Below are 22,465 nucleotides of genomic sequence, written 5' to 3' on the forward strand. Positions count from 1 at the left end.
GAAGCAGTGCAGAACGTGAACCAGTTTACACTCTCACGGTTGAAAAAACCGAGCTGTCGTCGTAACAAAAGCTGAAAAAGAGAGAGAGAGATACCAGGTGCAGTCTGGTCAGCTGTCCCGACGTTCATGTGTCCCTTTCAAGCATGCTCCTCTGGCATCAATGATCAAGTACAAATTGCACGCGTTGCAAGCAAACACTACCTCACGGATTCGTGCAAGGAGAAAGAGCCTCACCATCTTCGGTTGACACGTACCGTTCGTGCCAGAGAAGAAAGAAAAGGCGCTCACCTCCACCACCATCTCGCCCAGTTGGCTTGGCCACCCGTCGACGCTCCCAGAGCGGAAAGCATCCGCCACTACTCGGTACTCGCTCTGCTTTGGCAAGCAAATTCTTCGCCCAGAACCAGAAGGAAGGAAAATTACTTACTAAAAAGCATGCAGCTGCCCCGCAATTACATCCCAATCAATCCATCAATCATGCACGAATCTGGGGCTGGGACCGCCCGTCAACCAGACTGCCAGGGGCGAGGCCGGTGGTGCGCCCCTGCCCATACCATCAGACGAACGGGCGCTAAGCTAACACGTCAACGTCAGAAGGCAGCGGTAGCGAGTAGCCAGTGCCGCATCGCCTCAGCCTCACCACACCTCGCTAAGCTAAGCTCAGCTTATCCGGCGGCTTTCGGCCTTTCTATCATCGCCCCCTCGGCCTAATCCTCTCTCTTTATTTTTGTTGTGCCGTCGACGGAGAGTCAGAGGGGAAAGCGAGAGCCCCGTGCTAGCTGCCGGCATCATCACTCCCCTCCTTCCAGCAGAAAATCAAAATCCCCAGGCTGCTGGTTTCCTGAGGGATCCATGGCGTCCATCATCATCATCGCCGTGGTGTTCGTCCTGGACGTCCTCGCCTTCGTCCTCGCCATCGGCGCCGAGCGCCGACGGAGCTACGTACGTGAGATACATATCTATACGCTGCTTGCTAATATAATCCCGGCCCCTTGTTTGTTTCTTCTGATTCGTCTCGACTCTGTGTGAATGCTAACGATGATGGAGCTAGCCATGGAGGGGAAGTAGTAGCGATCCGATTCGATCGGCAACCGCTGATCAAGGCTGAACTGCTGCTGCTACAGGTGACCTACGTGAACGTGGACACCTACGGGCGCGCCTACTGCGTGTACAGCTCCGACGCGTCCACGGCGTACGGCGTCAGCGCGCTGCTGCTGCTGCTCGCCGGCCAGGCGGTCGCCATGGTCGCCACACGCTGCTTCTGCTGCGGACGCGCGCTCTCGCCGGGGCGCTGGCGGGCATGGTCCGGCATCTGCTTCGTCGTATGCTGGTAATTACTAGTCGGTTGATTAATTAATTAATTAATTTCCGGCCCACAACAACCTTGGTGAATCAGCAGGGAGGGAAGGGAAACCTCAGCAATGTGTTGTCCGTCTCTCATTTGCCACCTGTGCGATTACGCCCCCTTGGATTTGGGTTTTTGCAGTCGTACACCTGGTGCTGGTGCCTGCCCAGCTAGCTAATCTCAGTTAGTTGCACAATTTGGTCCATTGACTTTTGTGAGCTTCCAATCTAAATATAGATTAGTACTAGTACATCCATGTGAATGCCTTGGTTGGCCGTATTTTGTATAGCTTGAGCTCATCGATCTGGCTGCTGGTTTGCAAGTCGGTATATCCGGACAGTTCATCACCTGCCAGATACGGTTGCCCTGTCCCTGACTCCCTGCCCAATTCTCAGCACCAAATTCGTTTTCTTTTCTTTTGCATAAAAGGTTAGTCTACGTATCCAGACTTGAGCCGCTGAGAACATCTGCTGGCAAACTGCTAAATATGTTTGGCCAACAATAGTTAATAACAATATAGTACTAGTGCAGTTTATTTTTATAATGCACCCACTCTCTTAGTTATAACTGTGACAGTTCTAATTGCAACCGGATCGGTTTGAGTTGCAACCTGTTCGCGTCCAGTTGCAACCGGGTCGGTCTGAGTTGCAACTGGTCCGCGTCCTGTTACAATTAATCCGTCCAGTTACAATTGGTCTATTCTTCTACTAGTTGCAATCAATGTAGTTCTCTTGGTTGCAACTGCATAGTGGGTGCATTTTGTACAAAGAATACACCTTATTGTATTTTAGCCTCATCGTATATATATATATACATGTTTCTCATCAGAGAATTGTGCGTGTGTGGATTATATTGGTGCAGCATCACGTTCGTGATCGCGGAGCTGTGCCTGCTGGCGGGCTCGGTCCGGAACGCGTATCACACCAAGTACATCCCGCGGCCGAGCGACAGCCCGCCTTCGTGCGCGATGCTCCGCAAGGGCGTCTTCGCCGCCGGCGCCGCCTTCACCTTCCTCACCGCGCTCTTCACCGAGCTGCACTACCTCTTCTACGCCAGGTCGCGCGCCGCCGCCGACGTGCCGCCGCCCATCGTCGGCGGCATCGGCATGACACGCATGTGACTGCTGTGATCTCACTAGTAGGAGTGGTGATTGACTGCTTGTACATGATGTGCTCCTCCATGCCCTGAGCGCGTTCCGCTCCACGGGGCCCTGCCCTTATTGACCAGCGTGTGTGTGGTAGTAGTGTGGCGTGTTGATGCCCTTGTGCTGCGTGGTGTGAATCCTCCTGTCAGGAACATACTATGACCTGATGCATTGCCAGCTGAAATGGAATTTTCTGTGCAGACTAAACTCTGTTGCTGTGCCCCCCTGTTAACTACCCGACAGTCAAGATAACCTTTGGCTAATCACGATCTGCAAGGAATGAAAATCATGCGTGTCCGTACGGAGCCATGAGCCTGCAGGGTGGAGCTGCCCGGCGCTGGTCCTGCTCCCGGCGAGCAGCGGAGCTTTGTTTATGCCGCGATGAATTGCTGTGCTCACCTCATCACGCGGTTCGCACAAAGAGGCCACCATCACCCTCCTGCCAGCCGCGTACTTGGCAGGACACGACTCCGTGGATCCGGTTCGGGTGTCGGGGGACCGAGGCGTGGTCGGCGGCACCAGTCGTCGTCGCCGGCGCCGGCGCCGAGTAAAGATATCCTCGGCTGTCCCTGCAGCGCAGGGCCGCATCTCCGGCTGTCCCTGTGCGGTCCGGCAAGGCCGTGCCCCGCTGCTCTTAACTAGCAATGGCGCCAGCGGTGCTACCACGCCGTCGCCTCCGCTGGAGTATTCTAGTAGTAGTAGTAGGCCGGTGCACTACTACTCCGCTACTACTAGCGTACTAGTATGCGCATGTCTGCCGGCGACAGCGGCGGCGGTTGCGATCGCCCAATTCCTTCGGACGGACAACCCGTCGGTCGGAGTGTTCGTTCTGTCATGGCACCGAATCCGCGGCTTTCAAGCTCCGTTTCACCTGACGTGACTGGAGGATGGATGGTGCCTGGATTGAATTGAAGGAATGCCAAGCTGCGTTTTTTCACCTTCCCTGGATAGGTAGGATCAAAGTAAATCTGCACTACTACTCCATCAAGGCATCAAACATCGTGTCTCGTTGTATCGTCATGCAGCCTGCTGGATCATAAAACGTTCGTCCCTGCAGCATTCTGAATAATTGCTGCTGATTGTGCTAGCTTTGGTGCTTGCTCGGTCGGCGTCGCTCCGTCACGTCGTGGTTGGTCTTGACTCTCGACGCTCCATGGATCTGATCTCGGTCGTGATGCGTGGTCAAGGGCAAGCTAAGGGTGACCATGTCGATCTGGTTCAGACAAGCTAGCTAGCGGCCAGATTCGTCCTCGCCAAGGATCGACGTGACCAGAACAACGAAGAGGTGACTCACCTGCCCTGCCGCTGCAGCGTGCGCATGATTTCCGGCCGGTCGCCTGGACGTGACGCTGCTCGGGACGACGTAGCTAGGTAAACGTAGGTCGGAAAATAAGACAAGCGACGTGCATACTTGACCTGACCTCTCTCTCTGTGTTCTCTCTGACTGACCAAGCTAGCCGGTAGCCTGATGGACGGCGGACCCTAAAAATGGTGGGCCAGGCCAACGCCTGCTCTACCGGCCGGCCTACCTTGTAGAGCCTGAAAGGATTCCATCTCGGTCCTCTTGTGCTGCTTGCTCCTCCTAGCTAGGGGGAGCAACCTAACCCACATGCCTACCTTCTTGACTGCTGCATGATCGTCGCACTGTAAATATCGCCCGGATCTTTGATAAGTTTAAACTAGCTTACTATTACAAGGATAAGCATCTCCCTGATGCAAGTCCTCCTTTTCTTTGATCATCTGAGTAGATGAAGCGGCTAATTAATTAGTAGAAGCAAGAAACCTAGCTGGGATCAGTAAAGATTCTCCTAGCAACATGAGATGCGGGAACAAGCACCGGCGGCCGGCCGGCGCCGCTCCGTGTCCTAGCGGCATGCATGCATTTCCAGCTGCGCACATGCCATTTCCAACGTGCGTGCATGTATCAACGCTCGCTATGTAACCGTGTTGATAGTCACCCTCAGCCTCGCACATATAGTATAGTAAGTGTACGTGCAGGCATGCCAGGGACGCGGCTTATTCTTACCAAAAAGGCCCTGCTGCTGGTGTATTGTCTGTCTCTCTGTCTTAATTTCTGTAGCTTTAATTTTGCGTCACTTGGACGCTAACCAATGCAAGACACGGTGCCACGGGAGCACCAGTAGTCCAGAGACTGAACAACATGCATGTACGAGCAGCTAAGATCGGCTAGCCCGGCCGTGCGCTCATCTTCTTCTTCGGATTCCTTCCTTGCTTGCTTCCTTTTCGCCGCACGGCACCAACAACTACTGGATCATTTGCATTGCCTTCTAGTTCTAGCTAGCACAGGCGGGCATGATCGATCAACCAACAAGCTGATGGATCGGCGAACGATCTAGGCTGGAATCTAATCAGGCCATCTAGGGTATAAAATTAGCCAAACGAAATCCCGGAACGTGCTCTCCCTGATTTTCTATTAGCGCGGCGTGCGTGGTTGGTGTGCAGCTGGGCGATCGAGGATTAATTAAGATATAAAAAGCGATTAGCAGCTAGCTGGGGGTGGGGTGGGGGGGGGGGGGATGATGGGAACAAAGCTGTCAGTGGAATGGCCTCTTTATAATCGGAGGAGCTGATGAGAGATCCATGGCTTCGCAAAGGTTGCAGGGACTAAGCCAACCAGCCATTGACTTGACGAAAAGCGCCGCAACGTGCCTCAGACTCCTCCATTATTGCAGCACGCCAGCAGCTACCGGGCTCGCTTCGGCCTCCGCCATTTCGATTTCGATCCATCGCCTATTCGCCTGCAGCTAGCAACATGCGCAGCGCGCCCACCAACTCTGGATGCGGTCGGTGCAAGAACACTCCTGCAGTGCACGCATGCCGTCATCAGTCCAGAACAAGAAGAAAGTCAGCAGCTATTTCGATGGACTACTAAGAAGGCATTAAGCCACGAGATGCAGCAACCAGCTGGGGTGCAGAGGAATCGTGATCCATGGACGAGCACCTAGTGAAAGCTCCAAGTAAAATATTCCATGGCTTCGGTTTCCTTCCTGTGGTAGTTGACTGACAAGTAAAGCCCAACCATGCAGGGAGACGTGAAACTGGGAGGTTAAGCCTGAATCAGAGCCTCACCACCACCAAGGCCAATCATTGGCACGCATTTGCCGCTGCTCGTTGCTATGCCTAATCCATACTTAACCCTCTCGTATCTTTAGTTTAGTAACGCGGCGTAGATTAACTACTGCAAGTTTAGCGCCACCTGTCGGACGGCAGACAGCTTAAGCTCGGCAAGATTGTGAGCGTTACGTTAGCAACTCTCTCACTCCATCACAGGCGACCATGAAACAGAACAACCAGCTACGAAGTAATAACCAAAGTGATCAGCATTATACGCGTTGTAAGCACACGTTATCAGTAACTTTCTCCGTGATATAATCTAACATATAGAAACCCCCGCGTACAGGAAAAGTAACAAACTGTGTAATTATTTGCTCAAGTTATTCAGCACTTGCTACTAATTGACAGACTACATGGCATAGTTGCTGAGACAGTGACACGAGGGGGCGAAAATTTAAAATTCACTGCTGCTTGACTTTCTTCTCCGTATCTCATTTTTTACAGTACTTGCCCTGGACGTCATTCTTTCCGTCCTTTTGTGACACAAGCTGCTGATGTGACATTACCACTAGTACTATTTCTTTGAGAGGTTGCTTGCGCTAAGCAGTCTCCATATCCTAATATTACAATCTTAGGCTGACTCCAACAGACGAGCCATTCGGCTAGGCAAAGGTAAAATGGCTACTATAGAAGCACTATAGCACTAGATATCCGTCTCCAACAGAGTAGGCATAAAGGCAAGGCATTTTGACTAGTAGGAAAGAGGGAAGTTAAAATGCATGCTCTGCCAGGCCAAGCCATCCGCGGCTCGACCAACGATCAGTTGGGCGGGAGGAGAGAGAAGGTTATGCGGCAAGGGAGAACTTGCCGATTCGGGAGGAAAGAGATTTCTTGCCGTTGGCGGGAGCCAACTACCAGTAGAATGTAGTATGCTTTTACCTATGCTGTTGGAGGTCAGAAAAAATACCTACCGTACCTATTTCCTAACCGATAGGCAAAACGTGTATTTGCCTACTCCGAATAGCTTCTTTTATTGGAGACAGCCTAGAGGGTTAAGTGTTACTGCAAACCACTGGGAAATGTATGCATGTAACACTAACACGGGAGAATCAAATCAGACGTAATCCTCAACACCTAGGATTAACATGTTTGCCTGTGCCCACTGCCCATGCCACGAGGAGGATGAGCGTGATCCAATCCAACACATCTGGCCTTTTTCTTTTTTTTGAAGAAATTTGCAGGAGCACTGCACTGTCATTATTTGGCCTTTTTTCCAAGCGCCAGTGGTCGTACGAGAACCACTATTTTAGCCCCGGGCCCCGCCTGTCATCGTCGGACCCGGGATATCCTCGGCCGGGATACTGGGGATCGGCACCTGGCTGGCACGGTGGCTCGACGTGCCGAGCAGGAGCACCCGCCGTCGCTGATGATGTAGAGTGGAGGAGTCGGCTCGGCTTGTCTTCCTTCCCCGTCTTCCAGCGCCCCTTCCATTCCACCAGCTCAGCTGGAGTGGTGGAGGTGACGACGCCCCGCGCACGCAGCAGCACAGCAGTAACAAACAAGCCCAGGCCAGGCCTGTGACTGTGAGCAGCACGGAACCAAAACCTCCCATATAAATCGCTCGCCGTTTGGGCGGGCGGGCGCCTCCCTTGCCCCGCGCTCGTCGCCGACCCGCCCCGCCCCGCCGCGCCGCGCGAGCAGTTGGTTTGTCGGTTGCCGGGGCCGCAATGCCGGAGGCGGCGGCGCGGCCGCCGGGCCCGGATCCGGCTGGCGAGGACGCGGAGCAGGAGGAGGAGTTCTACGAGTCGCTGGATCGGATCCTCTCCTCCTCCTGCTCTTCCACCTCCGCCTCCGACGACGACGCCGACCACCGCCGCCGCAGGCGCTCCCACCGCCACCTGCAGCCCCCGCCGCCGCACGCGCCCGCGGCCGTCCCCTCCGCGTACGACGTCTGGATCTCCGAGCCCACCTCCGTCGAGGAGCGCCGCCGCCTCCTGCTCCAGCGCCTCGGCCTCTTCTCCGACCCAACGCAGCCTCCCTCGCCGCGCCGCTCGCCTCGTTCGCCGTCCCCTCCAGCAGCGTCTCCCCCGGCCTCGCCTCCGCCCCGGCCGGAGGCGGCCGCCGAGGAGCCCAGATCCGCCGGCCTCGGAAAGCCGCCGCTGGCGCGGAATCCCAGCTCCAGCGGCGGGGAGCAATGCCGGATCCGGAACCTCGACGACGGCACGGAGTTCGAGGTCGGGGAGGTGCACGAGGAGGTGGTCCGGGAGGTGGGCACCGGCCGGCAGCTCACCCTCGAGGAGTTCGAGCTCTGCGTCGGCCGCTCCCCGATCGTGCACGAGCTGATGAAGCGGACGACAACCGCCGCGTCCTCGTCCGCCTCCGATCATGCCGCCCCCGCGTCCAAGCCCCGGAGGAAGCCTGGGGGAGGGTGGCTGCGCGGCATCAGGCAGCTGGCGGGCAGTGTCGCGTACGGCCGCCGCAGCACCGAGGAGGGGGACAAGGAGAAGGAGAGGGAAGCGCGGCGCCTGAGTTCTGCCACCGACGACAGCCTTGACGGCTCCGGCTCGCGCAATGCTGGAAGGGTCCGGGTGCGCCAGTATGGGAAGGCGTGCAAGGAGCTCACCGGGCTGTTCATGACGCAGGAATTGGCTGCCCACTCGGGCTCTGTGTGGTGCATCAACTTCAGCCTGGATGGACGATACCTTGCAACTGCTGGAGAGGACCGTGTGATCCATGTATGGGAGGTGTCGGAGGGAGAGAGGAGGGGTGAGTTGCTCGGGGAAGCTTCGGTGACAAAGGAGAATGGCGGTGGCTGCAGCCCATTTCTTGCAGTTGTTGGGAATGATTCACCAGAGATAGCTGCATTGTCACTGACCGGTGCTGATGGAGGCTATGTGGAGAAGAAGAGGAGGCCGAGGAAGCAGAGCAATCGGAAGTCTGTAGGTTCTGATCATCTAGTTGTGCCGGAGTGCGTCTTTGGCTTCAGAGACAAGCCAGTTTGCTCGCTCCTGGGGCATGCCGCTGATGTCCTTGATCTGTCATGGTCCAAATCTCAGGTACACATTTGTGATCTTTGATTGAATCTTTCAACTGCTCAAGCACATTTTGGGTATTTTTTTGCAGTAAATCTGAAACCTCATTCAATAATTGTGCATCTCTGTGTTGTTCAGACATTACTTATGTCTGTTTCTGATGAGTTCTAGGCTTCTAGTATGGCTGTAAGGACCATGGTTGTCAAAATGGCTAAAAACCAAATGAAATGTGCAATGTGGCAAACAAGACATGTTTGGCATTTTGCTGCATGTGAAAATGGGCTTAGGTTTCAGCATGCAACATTAGACATGTTGCCTACAGAACAGGAGATGTGGCTGCTGAGCACTACAGTAATTTTCCAACAGTGCTGGATGAATTTATCTTGCTTTGATTTGCCCATTACTTATCTATGAAAACCTTATATCATTTCTGCGTGCAATAAAGAGATTCTAACTACTCATTATTTTTCATACAACATAGCACAGACCTAATGGCAAGCTTTGCATTTTCAGCTAAATGACTGTTTAAAACAGTTTTCGTCCTTTTGTTGTTGCAGTACTCATGGTGGTTTAGCTGGAAGATTTGTAGGACACATATAATATAGTTCAGATATTGTAATTAGCTGATCATGCACTGTATCTTCCTGATTGGTTTCAAATTTCAACTTGGGTGTTGTCCATGCAACATTAAGGAACACCGTATTTGTATTTTTTTACAAACCTTGTGACGGTCATAAATAGGTCATTGATCTGCTCTTTTAAGCCTGCTTCTTTTGGGCACTTCAGGTCTTGTTATTGTCCAATCAGAAAACAGTTAATAATAAATGACTTGTTAATTGCCATTACTATGAAAAAATAGTTAATGATTTTAATGTTCTCTTGCAGTACTTGATCTCATCATCCATGGACAAAACAGTTAAACTTTGGGACATTACTAGCAGTACCTGTTTGAAAACATTCTCACATACAGACTATGGTGAGTTTGGTCACAGGATACATTTCTGTCCATTTGTTAGGGTCTCTTATTTTTTCATAGAAGGAAAGGGGCATTCCCTTTTGTTCCTCAGTTCTATTGTTTGGCCTTATGACCAGCATTATACATTTTTTTTTTGAAAAAACAGAGCAGCATCATAATTGATTTGCTTCTTTGCAATTAACCTTTTTGCAGTAACTTGCATCCAGTTCAATCCTGTCGATGATAACTTCTTCATTAGTGGATCACTGGATGAGAAAGTTCGCATCTGGAACGTCCGAGATCGTAAGATTGAGGATTGGAATGATCTTCATGAGATGGTTACCGCTGCTTGTTATTCTCCCGATGGACAGGTTGATGTAGTTCCCTTCTGGTACATGTTTCTTTTTACCATAAAACTAGACATGCTTACATTTTAATCTCTGCGGTCTTTGAAGGTTGCACTGGTGGGCTCTCACAAAGGAAGCTGTCATATATTTGATACATCTGGTATGACAGTCTTGCTCCTACACATTCCTACTCATGTGCATTTATTCTTTTTCGATGTTTACTAAAGATTCTGTATTTGTTATGCACTGATAACCTTGAGAACTCCAGTTCCTCAAATGATGAATTCACACATTGGTTTAATCATTGCAGAGAAGAAGCTTCAGTACAAAAGTCACATAGATTTAAGAATTAGAAAAAAGAAGTCTGGCCAGAAGAAGATCACTGGCTTCCAGGTAATGTAGCACAGAAGTGCATTTCCCGGCCAATTCCTTTTTTGATAATAAGAAAGTCACGTTCTTTTTTTTTTTCGGGACTCTAGTAGGCGTACACTAATCTGATGCCTCCAGTCTCCAGTATGATATTATTTGTCTATTACTTAGTTGAATATCTGTGTCTCATGCAACAGTTTGCTCCTGGAAGCTCCTTGGAAGTTCTGATTACCTCTGCAGATTCAAGAATACGGGTTGTTAATGGTGATGAATTGGTTCACAAGTTTAAAGGTAATGCATCATTCTCCTGCCATCTTAAATCAAATTTGGTTCCTTTTTCATATAGTTACATAGTTACATGTATTATTTTTTGCAAATATAAAGGCGGTTTACTTGCCTTATGAGCTGTATAAGCTAGTGTGCTAGTTCCGGGATTTAGCATTTACTTGGTGTTTAACTTTAATCCTTTCATCAGGGTTTCGAAACACAAGTAGCCAAATCTCAGCTTCTGTAGCTCCGAACGGGAAATATGTCATCTGTGCCAGTGAGGATTCTCACGTCTATGTATGGAGACATGACAACAGTTCCCACCCCAGCAGAAGCAGGAGTACAGTTGATGTAACCAACTCATATGAACATTTCCACTGCCATGGTGTGACCGTGGCTATCACATGGCCCGGTGCGGAAGCCCGAGGCTCGTTTGGATCTCGCAGCAGCAGGCACAGTGATTCAGATGGAGCAGGGAACTCTGGCCGAGACGTCCCTGTAGAGAACACTGAGCACAATTCTGATGCAGCTGATAACAGAGACAATGAGAGCCCAGTTTGTGAAGGTGCGGCAAGCAGATGCGCCAGCAAACATCCAGGTGATGGAGCATCCACATCCTGGCCTGACGAAAAATTACCGTCTGCCAAGAGCAGCCCCGGTCAGTGCTCCTCCGATCTCTGCATTGGAGCCATGGATGTTCAGCGCCGGTCCGCGTGGGGTTTGGTGATTGTCACGGCTGGACGTGGAGGTGAGATCAGGGTGTTCCAGAATTTTGGCTTCCCAGTTCAAGTGTAAAGCTAGCGTGAGATTATGCAGGGTTGTTTGGTTCTTTACTGTATAGATATTGTTAGGTCGTCGACAGTCTTACTGAAATGTTGTTCCGATCCCTGTCTGGTATCAAGATTGTACTCCAAGAACCACACTATCATATGGTGAACACTATCACTGTTGATACGAGGCTTTGTACAATTGTATGGTAGCACAAATTACCTCAATGTGTTCATATGTTTGCTTTTTTACCGTATATACGGTGATATACAAAAATATTTTCGAAACTCATGAAATTGTATTGTATTTTTCAGTTTTACTTCCATTCTTCCCTGTCCTTGGTGTTCTGCTTGAGCTATGAGTATCGTTCCGCATCTGTGATGTCTAGAAATCAGCAGCATGTGATAGTGCATGCCTGACACAAACTTAATTTTATTGTCACAATAATCACTGCACAGATCTTACATCCTCCTCTCGGCAGCTATAGATCATGATCCACTGAATCTAACTACTGGCCACGATTTCATTTCGTTTATGAGGACGAGAAGAAACAGTGAAACCAGGGGAGAATTGAGCTGCTCGCATTCCTAGCCTGGATATATAGCTCATCAAAACATATTGTCACTGCATACTAGGAACTCGGAAGCACTACCTGAACCTGATGAGGCCGCACTGCTAAAACCGGAGCCTCACAACGGCGCCCGACTGCCATGATCAGTTCCCCGGCGGCGGCCAGCTGAGCTCGAGGCCGGCGATGTCGCCCCACGCGCCCGTCACGCCGGCGGCGCCAGCCGTCCCGTCGTCCCACGGCGCGAACCCGTCATAAAAGTCCGAGACCACCGACTGCTGCCACGACGAGAACGTCGCCGCCGGCGCAGCGCCGAGGTCGAGCTGCGGCAGGAAGCTGCCGTCGCTGAGGAACGGGAAGGCCGAGAGGTCCGGTATCATGCGGTATGCGTCCTCCGCGCGCGCAGTCGTCTGCGGTGGCGAGGACGCGGACGACGGCGAGGGCTCGGCCGAGACCCTGCGGCGCTTGGCGCCGCGGCGGGAGGCGCCGCCGACGGGCACGTCCCGCAGCGTGCCGCCGTGCGTCCAGTAGCGGCGGCAGGCCCGGCAGAAGTGGCGCGGCTGCGCCGTGCTGTAGTTGTTGTAGTAGCAGAACTTGGTGTTGGTGGACTGGCAGCGCGGGCACTCGAGCTGCTGCTGCTGCCTCGGGTGCTGCTGGCCCAGGCCCGCCTTGCGCGCGGCCTCGTCGCCGTCCTCGGTAGCGCCATGACTGGCCTGGTGGTGGAGCACGGGGGAGCCGATCGGCTCAGCGTCGGAAGCGGCCGGACGCTTGGAAGCATCGGCGGCGCCGGCGGAGGTGGCCGAGAGGGTCGAAGCTCCAGCTGCGGGCGCCATTTCCCGGGCGAGCAGGACAGCGCATGCCGAGGGCGGCCGCCGCCTTAAAACCAGCCAGCCAACCAGGGGGAGCGGAGAGCTAGCTAGTGCGCGGCGCAATCAGGTCAGGTCAGGTGGCCGGCCGGGGTAGCGTTGGGCGCTGGCCCCTGTGGGCGTGTGATCCCACTCGCCCTCCGGGTGGTGATCGATCTGGGGAGGAGGAATGAAATGTAGGCTAGGTAGCCGCCGGCCAAGCTACTTGTAGCAGGTGGCATGACTGCACAGCGGCGAGGCGTAGCCGTCACCGTCAGTCCGACCTGGACGGCAATCAGCTTGGCATGGTTGGGTGTCGTCTCTCGAGTCGACCGGTTGGTTGGGTTGGGTACTTGGGTCCCGTCCCGTCCAAACTCCCATGTAGTATCCCCTCCCGCAAACAGTGTTCAATGCTGGAGCAGTAAAATTTGGCAGAGTTTTGTCGAATTTACGCTTAAATTTGTGCAAGGATCAGGAGTGACCATCCATTCCAATCCAGTACAAAGCACAAGAAGAAACAGCAGTTTCGGCGCAGAAGAAACGGCCGCACAACACAAGGCAAAGCAGTGTGGGCGGTGGGCCCGGCGGCTGACGCAGCAGCGAGATGCTGTTCTTCGTCCTGAAGCTACCTCGCGTGACCGTCCGTGCCGCCGCGCTCCATTAGTAGACATGCTTGGCACGAGCCACGAGCAGCGATCGGTGGTCTTCGGCGCACGCGACCGCGCGCGTACACACGGGGCCATCCCGGCAAGTCGTGATTTGATCGTCGAGGAAACAGACCGGCCGAGTCGGGAGAGTTCCTCGCCGCCTCTGTCTGTCGCGAGCATTATCCTCGGTAAGCTAGTGATGCGAGCACCGAGGCAAGCCAATAATTCCGAGCTAGCTCTGGCGCCTTGCGCCGCCACTGGGAGCGGCCAAGGCCAGGGCGGCAAGGGATCGATCGACGGCCACGACGATGCGTGTCGTCGTAAATGGCCGGAGAGATCGGGTCGCGTCGGCGGCGGTGGGGGCGGGGGCGGGGGCGGGGCGGCGACCCGCCTGGGCCCCGCGCGCGTGGTTTGGCAAGAGGAAAAGACACGGGGGTGGGCCCTGGTCGGTGGCTTTCCTACGCGGGACGGGGCCCCGCGAAAGCTCGGTCGATCGGGCAGCGCTGTCGCCGTCGGCGGCGGGCGGGCGTTTGTCGCCGCGGCAGCAGGTTTCGTCCACACGTGGGGGCCGCCGCCGCGTCGGCTGCGACCGCCGCCTGGCCAAGGCTTGCTTGGGGCGGAGGGCGCACAGTTTCATGTGCCCACTAGTAGACCAGACCAGGAACCGAACTCCCAGCCCCTGTTCACCCTCAGGCAGGCTGCAGCATTCTTACTGGCAGTTAAAGTCTCTTCTAAAACGTTCCCTCCACCTCTCTGCCCACTTATGTATGGGTGGCCGTCTCGTCTGCACACAGAGTTTGAGCGGGCGACGATCTAGCTGCTGCGACCACCGCATCAGATGCTATGCTTGCGCCATGTAGATCAAGGACGTTCTTTGTTTTGGAACCAATTAGTGACACAAGGACTTGCTTGCGCATGGGTAGTGTGGACGACCTCTGGCTGCAAAATTACTCCTTTTTCTCATGCAGTAATAGTCAAATCGTATCCATTTTAATAATACTCCTTTGATTTGCTGGCGTCACGAGATACTCTAGGCATGTCCGACGTGATTGGATGCATGTATCATTGTCCAGTGCGTAAAAACGAGCTCTTGTGGCCGTAAAAACGCGTCGGATGGCGGCGCCTCCATCCAAGGTCGCGGGGAGTAAAATACGTCTTGCTCTTTTAATTCCTCGCTGCTTGAATGGCTCCCGCAAATATAATTCACCCCCAATATAATCTATAAACTAACAAGCAAGGAATAGTTAGTCATTGAAATATGCAATGCTTAGTCGTAGATGCTTTGTATGTGTAAGCAGAATTTTGATTTTTTTTTTGTTATACAAGATTACTCCTCTAGACTCTAAAATATTATTCTTTATGTATTTGGCCAATTATTCCCCAAAAGCATCTTCTTTTATTTTTCCATAAGTAATTTTCATCTGCTTGCATTTTTCCTTGATTAGCTGCACACGATATAATGGCTGCTACCGGCTAATGAAGAAAGCTATCACGTGAATTACTATCCACTTTCAATTTGTACCATGCTCGGTATACGGTCCAGGTGCTGCGGATCAAAGATGCCAAAGGCAACGTTAACGCAGTTTTGCATGACAATAAACTAGCGTGATTATTGCAGGTTTACCATTCCTGCTTATTCTGTTAGTTGCCTCCTTGTATGTACACACTGATCCATGCATGCATGAAAACTTGTACGACTGGAGTTTTTTTTTAACCTTGCACAAGTGACAAGGAGTATTTTTGCAAATGACAGGAGTATTTATCAATTGGCAAGATAGAGTATTTTATTTCCAGATATCAAAAGTATACTAGAAATGTCGGGAGTATTTTTCCAATTAACAAATAGGAGTATCCTTCAAATGTCTGGTCTATATTTCAATTGACACGATGGGTATTTTTTTTCCAAATGTCAGGAGTATTTTTAACTAACTAGAGGAGTATTTTCAACTAACCAGAGGAGTATTTTTTACCTAATATCAGGAGTTTTTTTTCAAGTGTCATGAGTATTTTCAATTGAGCACAGAAGTATTTTTCAAAGAACATGAGTGTTTTGCAATTCTCTAGAGTATTTTTCAATTCATAAGAGGACTGTGTTTTCCAACCGTTGGGTGTATTTTTCAATTGACAACAGAAGTATTTTTCGATTGAATAATACTTTGATTGACAGCAGGAAATTTTTTACTCCGTGATTCTTTTCCAACTAATAAATAGGAAGTATTTTTTGAAAATCAAGGGCATTTTTCAAGTGTCAGGAGTACCTTTTCAATTGATAAAGAGGAGTATTTTTTTCTAAATTCTGGAGTTTTTTTTTCCCAATGGCGTGCTAGAAATCAATAGCAGGAGTTAGGTTGCTGTAGAGGGTGGGAAGGCGCCTACCGTATTTGAGTATGCCAATCACTCCAATTTCATTTTTAGCTATTTCAAATAAGATTAATTTAGAAACAATTTCCAAAACTTAGACAAGTAATTTTCTTATAGCAATTAAGCTCATAATGATATAGATAATTGACATGGATAAAAAGGCTTAGACATGTAATTTTTCAAAACTCGAGACGTAAAATTAATTATGACATCAACCCAATGATAAAAAAGATATCTCTGATACTATTACTTCTTTAATTCTATGATAATACTCTTTGAGATTGATAATATTACTGCTCATATCAATACTTAGTTATTGTTCTTGGAAATCAAAGTCAGTTTATCGGGGACCAACTTAAATAGAAGGCTCCTCGCAACATGCTTAAACTTCCCAGCACAAGAAAAGTGACTGGACAGGTGACACGCTTCTCTTCTAGGAGATTAGTGGCATGGATTCATTCAGTACTACATGCTTGATGCTGGGAAGAATAACTTTCAAGTGGATACCATGGAGTAGATTTGTACTGATTTATCTTACCAGTAGCAGACAAGATCAATCAGAGTAGATACAAATTGATTTCTACTTCACATCAGTCTAGTCTAGAATCGTATAGGTGAACTGCTACAACAAATTTTAATTATGAAATTGCAGAGAAGCATTTCCGTCTGTCTTTGCGTGTTTTGCAAGCAGTGCCTCATTGCAACAAGCCCATGCATGTTCCTCTCTAGTCTCCAACAACAGAGCAGTGGTCGTCACATGTCGTGTCCCCAGTGGCCAGTTCAATCCATCAATCTTTCAGTTTCCTTTTATATATGGCCCCAAACTCTTAAGAATTAGTATTATTTATCTTCTTTTTTGTCCTCTTAATAATGAAATATATGTACTCAAGAATGTTCTCGAAAAAAGAACTCATAATTAAGCATGGCCGTAGCTTTGGGATTTTTTAACTATTCCGTCAAATCGACACAAAAAATTTAAACTTTATTTGCATATATCGACAGCCCAAGGGAGGACAAATTAAAGAATGTAGTGTACGGATAAGCGAGTTCTTCCCCACGCTAATAAGATATGCTCATTCTCGATTTGTCATCAAGGCCCCAGCTCGCCGGATTGAAGGATTGCAGTCCACCAGTTGCAGCTTCTTGCAGTTTACATGCCTACCGCAAGTTGGCAAAGATCACATGGGAATTCCTCCAATCATTGCAAATAATGGCTAACCGTTCGATGTGATTATGATTAGGACAAGGAGATTTGTCTTAAGCTCGCCTACTTGCAGGTGAGCAAGGACACAGCAGGGCTCGCCCTGCTGCTCATCAGAGCAAATTGCAAATTCATGCAATTTTCACCGTCTAAACCAATGAGAGCTGCAGCTCCAACGATGCAAGACAAACTGCAAATTGCATTTATGTAAGAATCACCTATACCTTAGGAACAAATTGCTCAGAGCATGGACATACACACCAGATAGTTTCCCTGATCCATCTATCCACGCATGTGTCAGACAAGCACAGCAACAAGCTAGCCATGCATGCCTTGTGAGAGCTATGCTTGCAGGCTGACAGCTCAGTCTACTGGTTAGAACCAATGCAAGGTCATCCCACATGGCCAAGTGAAAAATGCTTCGCCTCTCTCACCTATAAATGCCCCCTTCCCCTGCTGTCATACACCACACATCCTGATCTACACACCATACAAGTTTGTAACCGATCGAGCGGCTTCTCTGGGGCGACATGAGAAGGAAAGCCATGCTCACAGTGGGGAGGAAGAAGAAAGGCCGGGGGGCGTTGCTGGTGAGCAGGAGGCCGTTGCAGCACATGGTGCTGAGGACGCTCAGGGAGCTGAAGAAGATCGTTCCGGACGCCCAGGACGCCGATGTGGACGTGCTGCTCCGGCGGACGGCTGACTACATCTGCATCCTCGAGCTCAAGGTGACCGTCCTGCGGAGGCTCTCGACCATCTACGGGGTGTGAATTGGTTGGGAACATCACCCACCTTCTTCGCCGCACCGCCGGCACCTTCGTCGTCACGGTCCACTGCGACGTGCCGCTTGATAACGAATGAAAACCCCCAAGTGCCGCTTAAACAAGGCTCGCAATCAGGAGTACTTCTCGACATGCACGCCTCTGCTCTCTGCGTCGGCCACAATAATATAAGCATGCACAGGGGTTGCGAATGAATGATTAGCTCTGGTCCTTGGCCTATGTGATGATCAGGATGATCGCTGGTCAAAGATGAACAAATAAGCGTCTGATTAATAAGTAAAAAACTAAAGAATGTACGACGAATGCGATCGGCAGATCATGCCAAGCCAAGATGATGCTCATCCCCACGCAAGCTTCAAGCCAGCAATGCATGTCCAGGGTTACCAAGCAAGTTGTAGGACATGCATCTTCTTTATTTCTTTCTTTCTTTTTATTCAGAGGAGAATATGCATCGTTCTGATTAGGATGACAGCTACCGATCAAAGTCTGAAAACAAATTATGATAAAGTATCGAGCCTGCTCCATGTACACTCGGTTCTGGGCTTCATAATTTCCATGGCCCATAAAGAGCAAGGAAACCGCCTACCGCGACGTGCGGTTCACTGTTGCCTGTTGCCGAGATGGACGAGGGGCCGAGGAAGACGATGGAGTGGCCGTCGCCGTAGCTGGTGGTGCGGAGCCCCAGGCAGACGGTCAGCCTGATCCGCAACCGCGACTAGGACCAATCCACGAGGTCCCCCTCCTTCGCCGCCCGCGACCGCGGCCCTAAGCCGTGTCGGAGGTGTACGGCTTCGTCGGATCCATCAAACCGCCATGGCCAACGCTGTAGGTACCATCCATCTGGCCTTCACACAGAAGCTGTAGGGCAACTGCGCTAGCAACGCCACCGGCGCCGTGACCGTGGCTCATCGTATGCTACCTCCCCATCTCTAGGAGCCGGCACTTTCGAGATGTCGGCGCGGAAGCATCTACCGTGGGGCTAGGGCCGTGGCCGGCGGCGACGAGCGTGGGGTCCAGTGGCGGAGAGCGAGCGATGGAAGAAGCATGGCGGCGGCAGAGGGGCCTCGCCGGGTGTCAATTCAACGGGGCTCAAATATTTTCAAAATAGATCCTAGTTTGGATCACGATTTTTAATCGCGATCCGAATATTTATATTAGACCTTCTATATTTTACAAGTTATTTTCAAATAGATTCCTAACTTTACATTTAAACCCTCACTTCGGATTGCGATTATTAATTGCGATCTGAAATTATGCACAAAACCCCCTAATCTGGGTCAGCTCCTCCTCCCGGCCTCCTGCCCGCCATTGCCGTCGTTCTTCATTCCCGCCGGAATCGCGAAGCCCATGCCACCTCACCTCCGCCAAATCTTCCAAGCGTTCGCACAAGCTCTCCGTCGCTGCCTCGCTGGTCTGCTCTGGCTGTTTCTTGCAGCAAAGAGCCGAGGCGCGCGCGACCAAGATTCGCCGTCATCCGAGGTGAGGGGAGGTGGCAGGTAGCAGCAGCTGGGCTTTGGAGCTCATGCGGCCAGGATGGCTGCAAGCTAGCTCATCAGCCAAGGACGATCTGCATCACGCGCTTCAGTGAAAAACAAAAGATCAGCACCTATTGGCTAGCTATTCGATCCTCGGTACTTGTGTTGCTGCATATATACTGCCACCGGCAGTCATAGCTATTTCTACACGGTGCCGTCAAACGTTAAATTCGACAATGGAGACCGCAAACGTTTGCGCACAGCGCTACTTGCTGAAATTTTAGTGGCTTGGTCTATTAACAAATTTAAAAATTCTAATAAATCTCAAAGGAGGAAATTGTACAAATTTAGTCCCACCTTACTAGTGGAGGAGTGGGATGACCTACATAAATATGGAGGTTGTCTCAACTCTTCCAAGCTATGTGATGGAGAAGAAAAGATAAAACACCACGTGCGCGCGCATGCCTCACCGGAGCGAACGGCGCAGGCGCGGGGCACTTCCGTAAATGGTCCGTCGAAATCCGCCACGCCCCCCCCCTCCCACCGTGCGTTTTGCAGTTTTAATTTTTGGTGATTTGGTCCCTAAGTTTCCACCGTAGTCTTCTCCATCCCGAACGCCGGTGTGCACCGGTGAACGGGAGAGCAGCGGCGTGTCTTCTGCCCAACTCCGTCGCCTCACGGGCCAACCGCCTTCATCGTCTCCAGCAGCGGCGGTTCGTCGTCGTCAATCCTCCAGCCAAGGCTCAGTACATGTTCTGTGATCTGATCTGTTTCTTAAGCATGTATCCTGAGTTTCTGGCTATGCTGTTTATGCTGACTAGTATGTTAGATTTATGCAGTGTTTACCGTGATTTATTTCATACAAAATTTAATATTGCATCTGTCTATATTCTCAACGCTACTGGTAGTGTGTGAATGGAAATGGATTCCCAAGGCAGTAAGCTAGCTGAATAACTTGATGGGCTTATGCAGCTAGTTAATTCTGACCGATCAACCAGATAAGGTCTTGCATTATATTGTGAAGACATGCAGTGAATAAAGAAGTTGTGAAACTACAGATGCAGTTTTTCCTCCGGGTGACAGTAAAAGAGAAATTAAACTATGACAATATACAACCTACTGCGCAGACGATGGCATGGAATGCCATTCTTACGGGAGGTTGGGAGGCCACTGATCATCTTCCTGTCCTCACCCTCCTGGCTACTCTCCTGTGGGCTATCATCATTGATCAGGACGATTGCTGGTCAAAGAATGTACCACGAATGCGATCGGCGCATCATGCCAAGATAATGCTCATCCCCACACAATCTCGAGCCAGCAAGGTCCAGGATTACCAAGTTGTAGGACATGCTTCTTATTTATTTTTTTCCATTCAGAGGAGAATAGCATCTTCTGAGTAGGAACGATCGAATTCTGAAAAGAATTAATTCTAAAAATTCTCAACCGGGACAAGAATGTGGGTGTTTTCCCGCTTCATGGCCCATACACGATTAGGCCCATGTTCACTCGGTTCTGGGCTTCATGATGGCCTTGGCCCATGAAGACCAAGCAAACCACCACACCACGTGCGCTTCGCTGCTGGCCCGTAGCCGAGATGGACGAGGGGGCGAGGAAGACGATGGAGTGGCCGCCGCCGTCGACGTCGCCGTCGCTGGTGGTGCGCAGCCCCAGGCAGACGGTCAGCCTGATCCGGAACCGCCGTCCCCACCGCGACTGGGACCAGTCATCGAGGTCCCCCTCCTTCGCCGCCCGCGACCACGGGCCCAAGCCGTCGGAGGTGTACGGCTTCGTCGGATCCATCACCACCGTCATCGCCACCGCCGTCTACCTCGCCTGGGCGTACACGCCCGAGCCCGTCCTCCGGTCCCTTGGCATCACCTACTACCCTAGCAAGTATGAAACGTTTCTCAGTGCTCACCCCCTCCAATCCTCCTGTCCATGGCATTCTCTTCCATCTCGGTTTTTGCTCATTCAAAATTCTGCATCATCAGCACCCGAATAGGCACCGGATGATAGCAATCCGGATTAAATCGAATGAAACCTGAGTTTAGTAAATGAAAATAGCAGCGATGGATTGCCTCCTTGACCTATAAATCAGCTCAATTCGGAATGGTGCGCTTTGCTGCAGCTGATTTCAGTCTTGTTTTCGTTCAGGTATTGGGCATTGGCGGTGCCATCGTTCGTGATTGTGGCCGTGGCGCTGTCCATGGCCATCTACATGGGTCTCAACTTCGTCGCCACTCCTCCCCCGACTTCCTTCAGTACCATCTTCGGTGAGCCTGACTTCCCTTCCTCCTTCAAATGATTGCATCGTTTTGCATTTCTAGCTCTTGCAAATGCGCATATCATCGATCTGTTCTTGTTGTAGTAACAATTGCTCTTGTTAATTCACCAGATGAAAATAGTCGGGAGCGCATGACGTTTTCTCCTGCAATGGAAGAAGAGATGCCGATCGAACCTATTTCAGACATTAGTATTGACCATATCAACGATCTTATGTTTGGTGGTGGATGATTTACTACTCCGGATGGAAAATGGGTCTACCTTAGAGCACGAGACTGGAAACAGTAGCAACAAGAAGAAAGAATCCGCATCAAGTGAACTTTCAGATTGCCTTCATAACCAAATGAGGAACTCCATTCTTCAGGGTGGGGTTTTTTTTTTATGTGTGAACTGTGAAGGAACATTTCTCTATCTAGAATTTCAGCTGTATTTATTTGTTCAATTCGACAGCGGAGACTGCAGATGTTTGCAAGCAATACTAGTGGCAAATGGCAGAGTGTGAATGGAATTCAGAAGGCAATAAAGCTAGCTGAATAACTTGATGGGCTTATGCACCTAGTTACCTAATCAGAAGGACCAAGACGCGCGCGAACAAGAGGTGAGGGGAGCTGGCAGCAGCCGGGCTCTGGACCTTACGCGGTGAGGAACGGCGACTGCGGCGGCGGTTGATAGCTAGCTCAGACACAAGAACGAGCCGCCGCCACGCGCTTCCTTGGAAACAAAAAACAATGCGCAACTGCACCTGTTAGCTGTTCTTTTTTTTTTCGAAAATGATGTTAGCTGTTCTTCAGTTTCAGCACTTGTGTCGCTGCAGAGTGCAGACTGCCACCGACAGGCGTTGCTATTTCTATTATGTGCCGTCAAACGTCCAATTCAACAATGGAGACAGCAAACATTTGCAGCCCGCACTAGCAGCAGATGATAGAGTGTGAATGGGCTTATGCAGCTAGTTAATTCTGACTGATCAACCAGATATGCTCTTGTGAGGACATACAGACTAC

At 50.8% G+C, this 22,465-nt stretch overlaps 5 protein-coding genes across 5 annotated transcripts; 4 read left to right on the forward strand and 1 right to left on the reverse strand.

The window, feature by feature from the left end:
• The first annotated feature begins 576 nt into the window (after positions 1-576).
• On the forward strand, positions 577-2,696 carry LOC112899906. Its single transcript, XM_025968564.1, has 3 exons — positions 577-942; positions 1,125-1,330; positions 2,207-2,696. Exons 1-3 carry the CDS (start codon positions 853-855, stop codon positions 2,463-2,465), a joined length of 555 nt encoding a protein of 184 aa, XP_025824349.1. The 5' UTR covers positions 577-852; the 3' UTR covers positions 2,466-2,696.
• Positions 2,697-6,997: 4,301 nt separating this feature from the next.
• LOC112899904 (WD repeat-containing protein 44-like) lies at positions 6,998-11,589 on the forward strand. Its single transcript, XM_025968561.1, has 7 exons — positions 6,998-8,620; positions 9,482-9,572; positions 9,765-9,922; positions 10,007-10,058; positions 10,209-10,291; positions 10,465-10,558; positions 10,743-11,589. The coding sequence occupies exons 1-7, from the start codon at positions 7,292-7,294 to the stop codon at positions 11,327-11,329; spliced, it is 2,394 nt and encodes a 797-aa protein (XP_025824346.1). The 5' UTR covers positions 6,998-7,291; the 3' UTR covers positions 11,330-11,589.
• Positions 11,590-11,718: 129 nt separating this feature from the next.
• Positions 11,719-13,034, reverse strand: LOC112899905 (dof zinc finger protein DOF1.6-like). The gene has a single exon (XM_025968562.1). The coding sequence runs from the start codon at positions 12,701-12,703 to the stop codon at positions 12,017-12,019; it is 687 nt and encodes a 228-aa protein (XP_025824347.1). The 5' UTR covers positions 12,704-13,034; the 3' UTR covers positions 11,719-12,016.
• Positions 13,035-17,148: 4,114 nt separating this feature from the next.
• Positions 17,149-17,856, forward strand: LOC112901532. Its single transcript, XM_025970464.1, has one exon. It carries the CDS (start codon positions 17,455-17,457, stop codon positions 17,692-17,694), a length of 240 nt encoding a protein of 79 aa, XP_025826249.1. The 5' UTR covers positions 17,149-17,454; the 3' UTR covers positions 17,695-17,856.
• A 2,893-nt stretch (positions 17,857-20,749) lies between these two features.
• On the forward strand, positions 20,750-22,012 carry LOC112900308 (phosphatidylinositol N-acetylglucosaminyltransferase subunit P-like). The gene is made up of 3 exons (XM_025969123.1): positions 20,750-21,074; positions 21,336-21,454; positions 21,577-22,012. Exons 1-3 carry the CDS (start codon positions 20,776-20,778, stop codon positions 21,693-21,695), a joined length of 537 nt encoding a protein of 178 aa, XP_025824908.1. The 5' UTR covers positions 20,750-20,775; the 3' UTR covers positions 21,696-22,012.
• The last annotated feature ends 453 nt before the right edge of the window (positions 22,013-22,465 follow it).

The sequence above is a fragment of the Panicum hallii genome, chromosome 7 (genome assembly GCF_002211085.1).
Source record: "Panicum hallii strain FIL2 chromosome 7, PHallii_v3.1, whole genome shotgun sequence".
In the NCBI taxonomy this organism is placed as follows: Eukaryota; Viridiplantae; Streptophyta; class Magnoliopsida; order Poales; family Poaceae; genus Panicum; species Panicum hallii.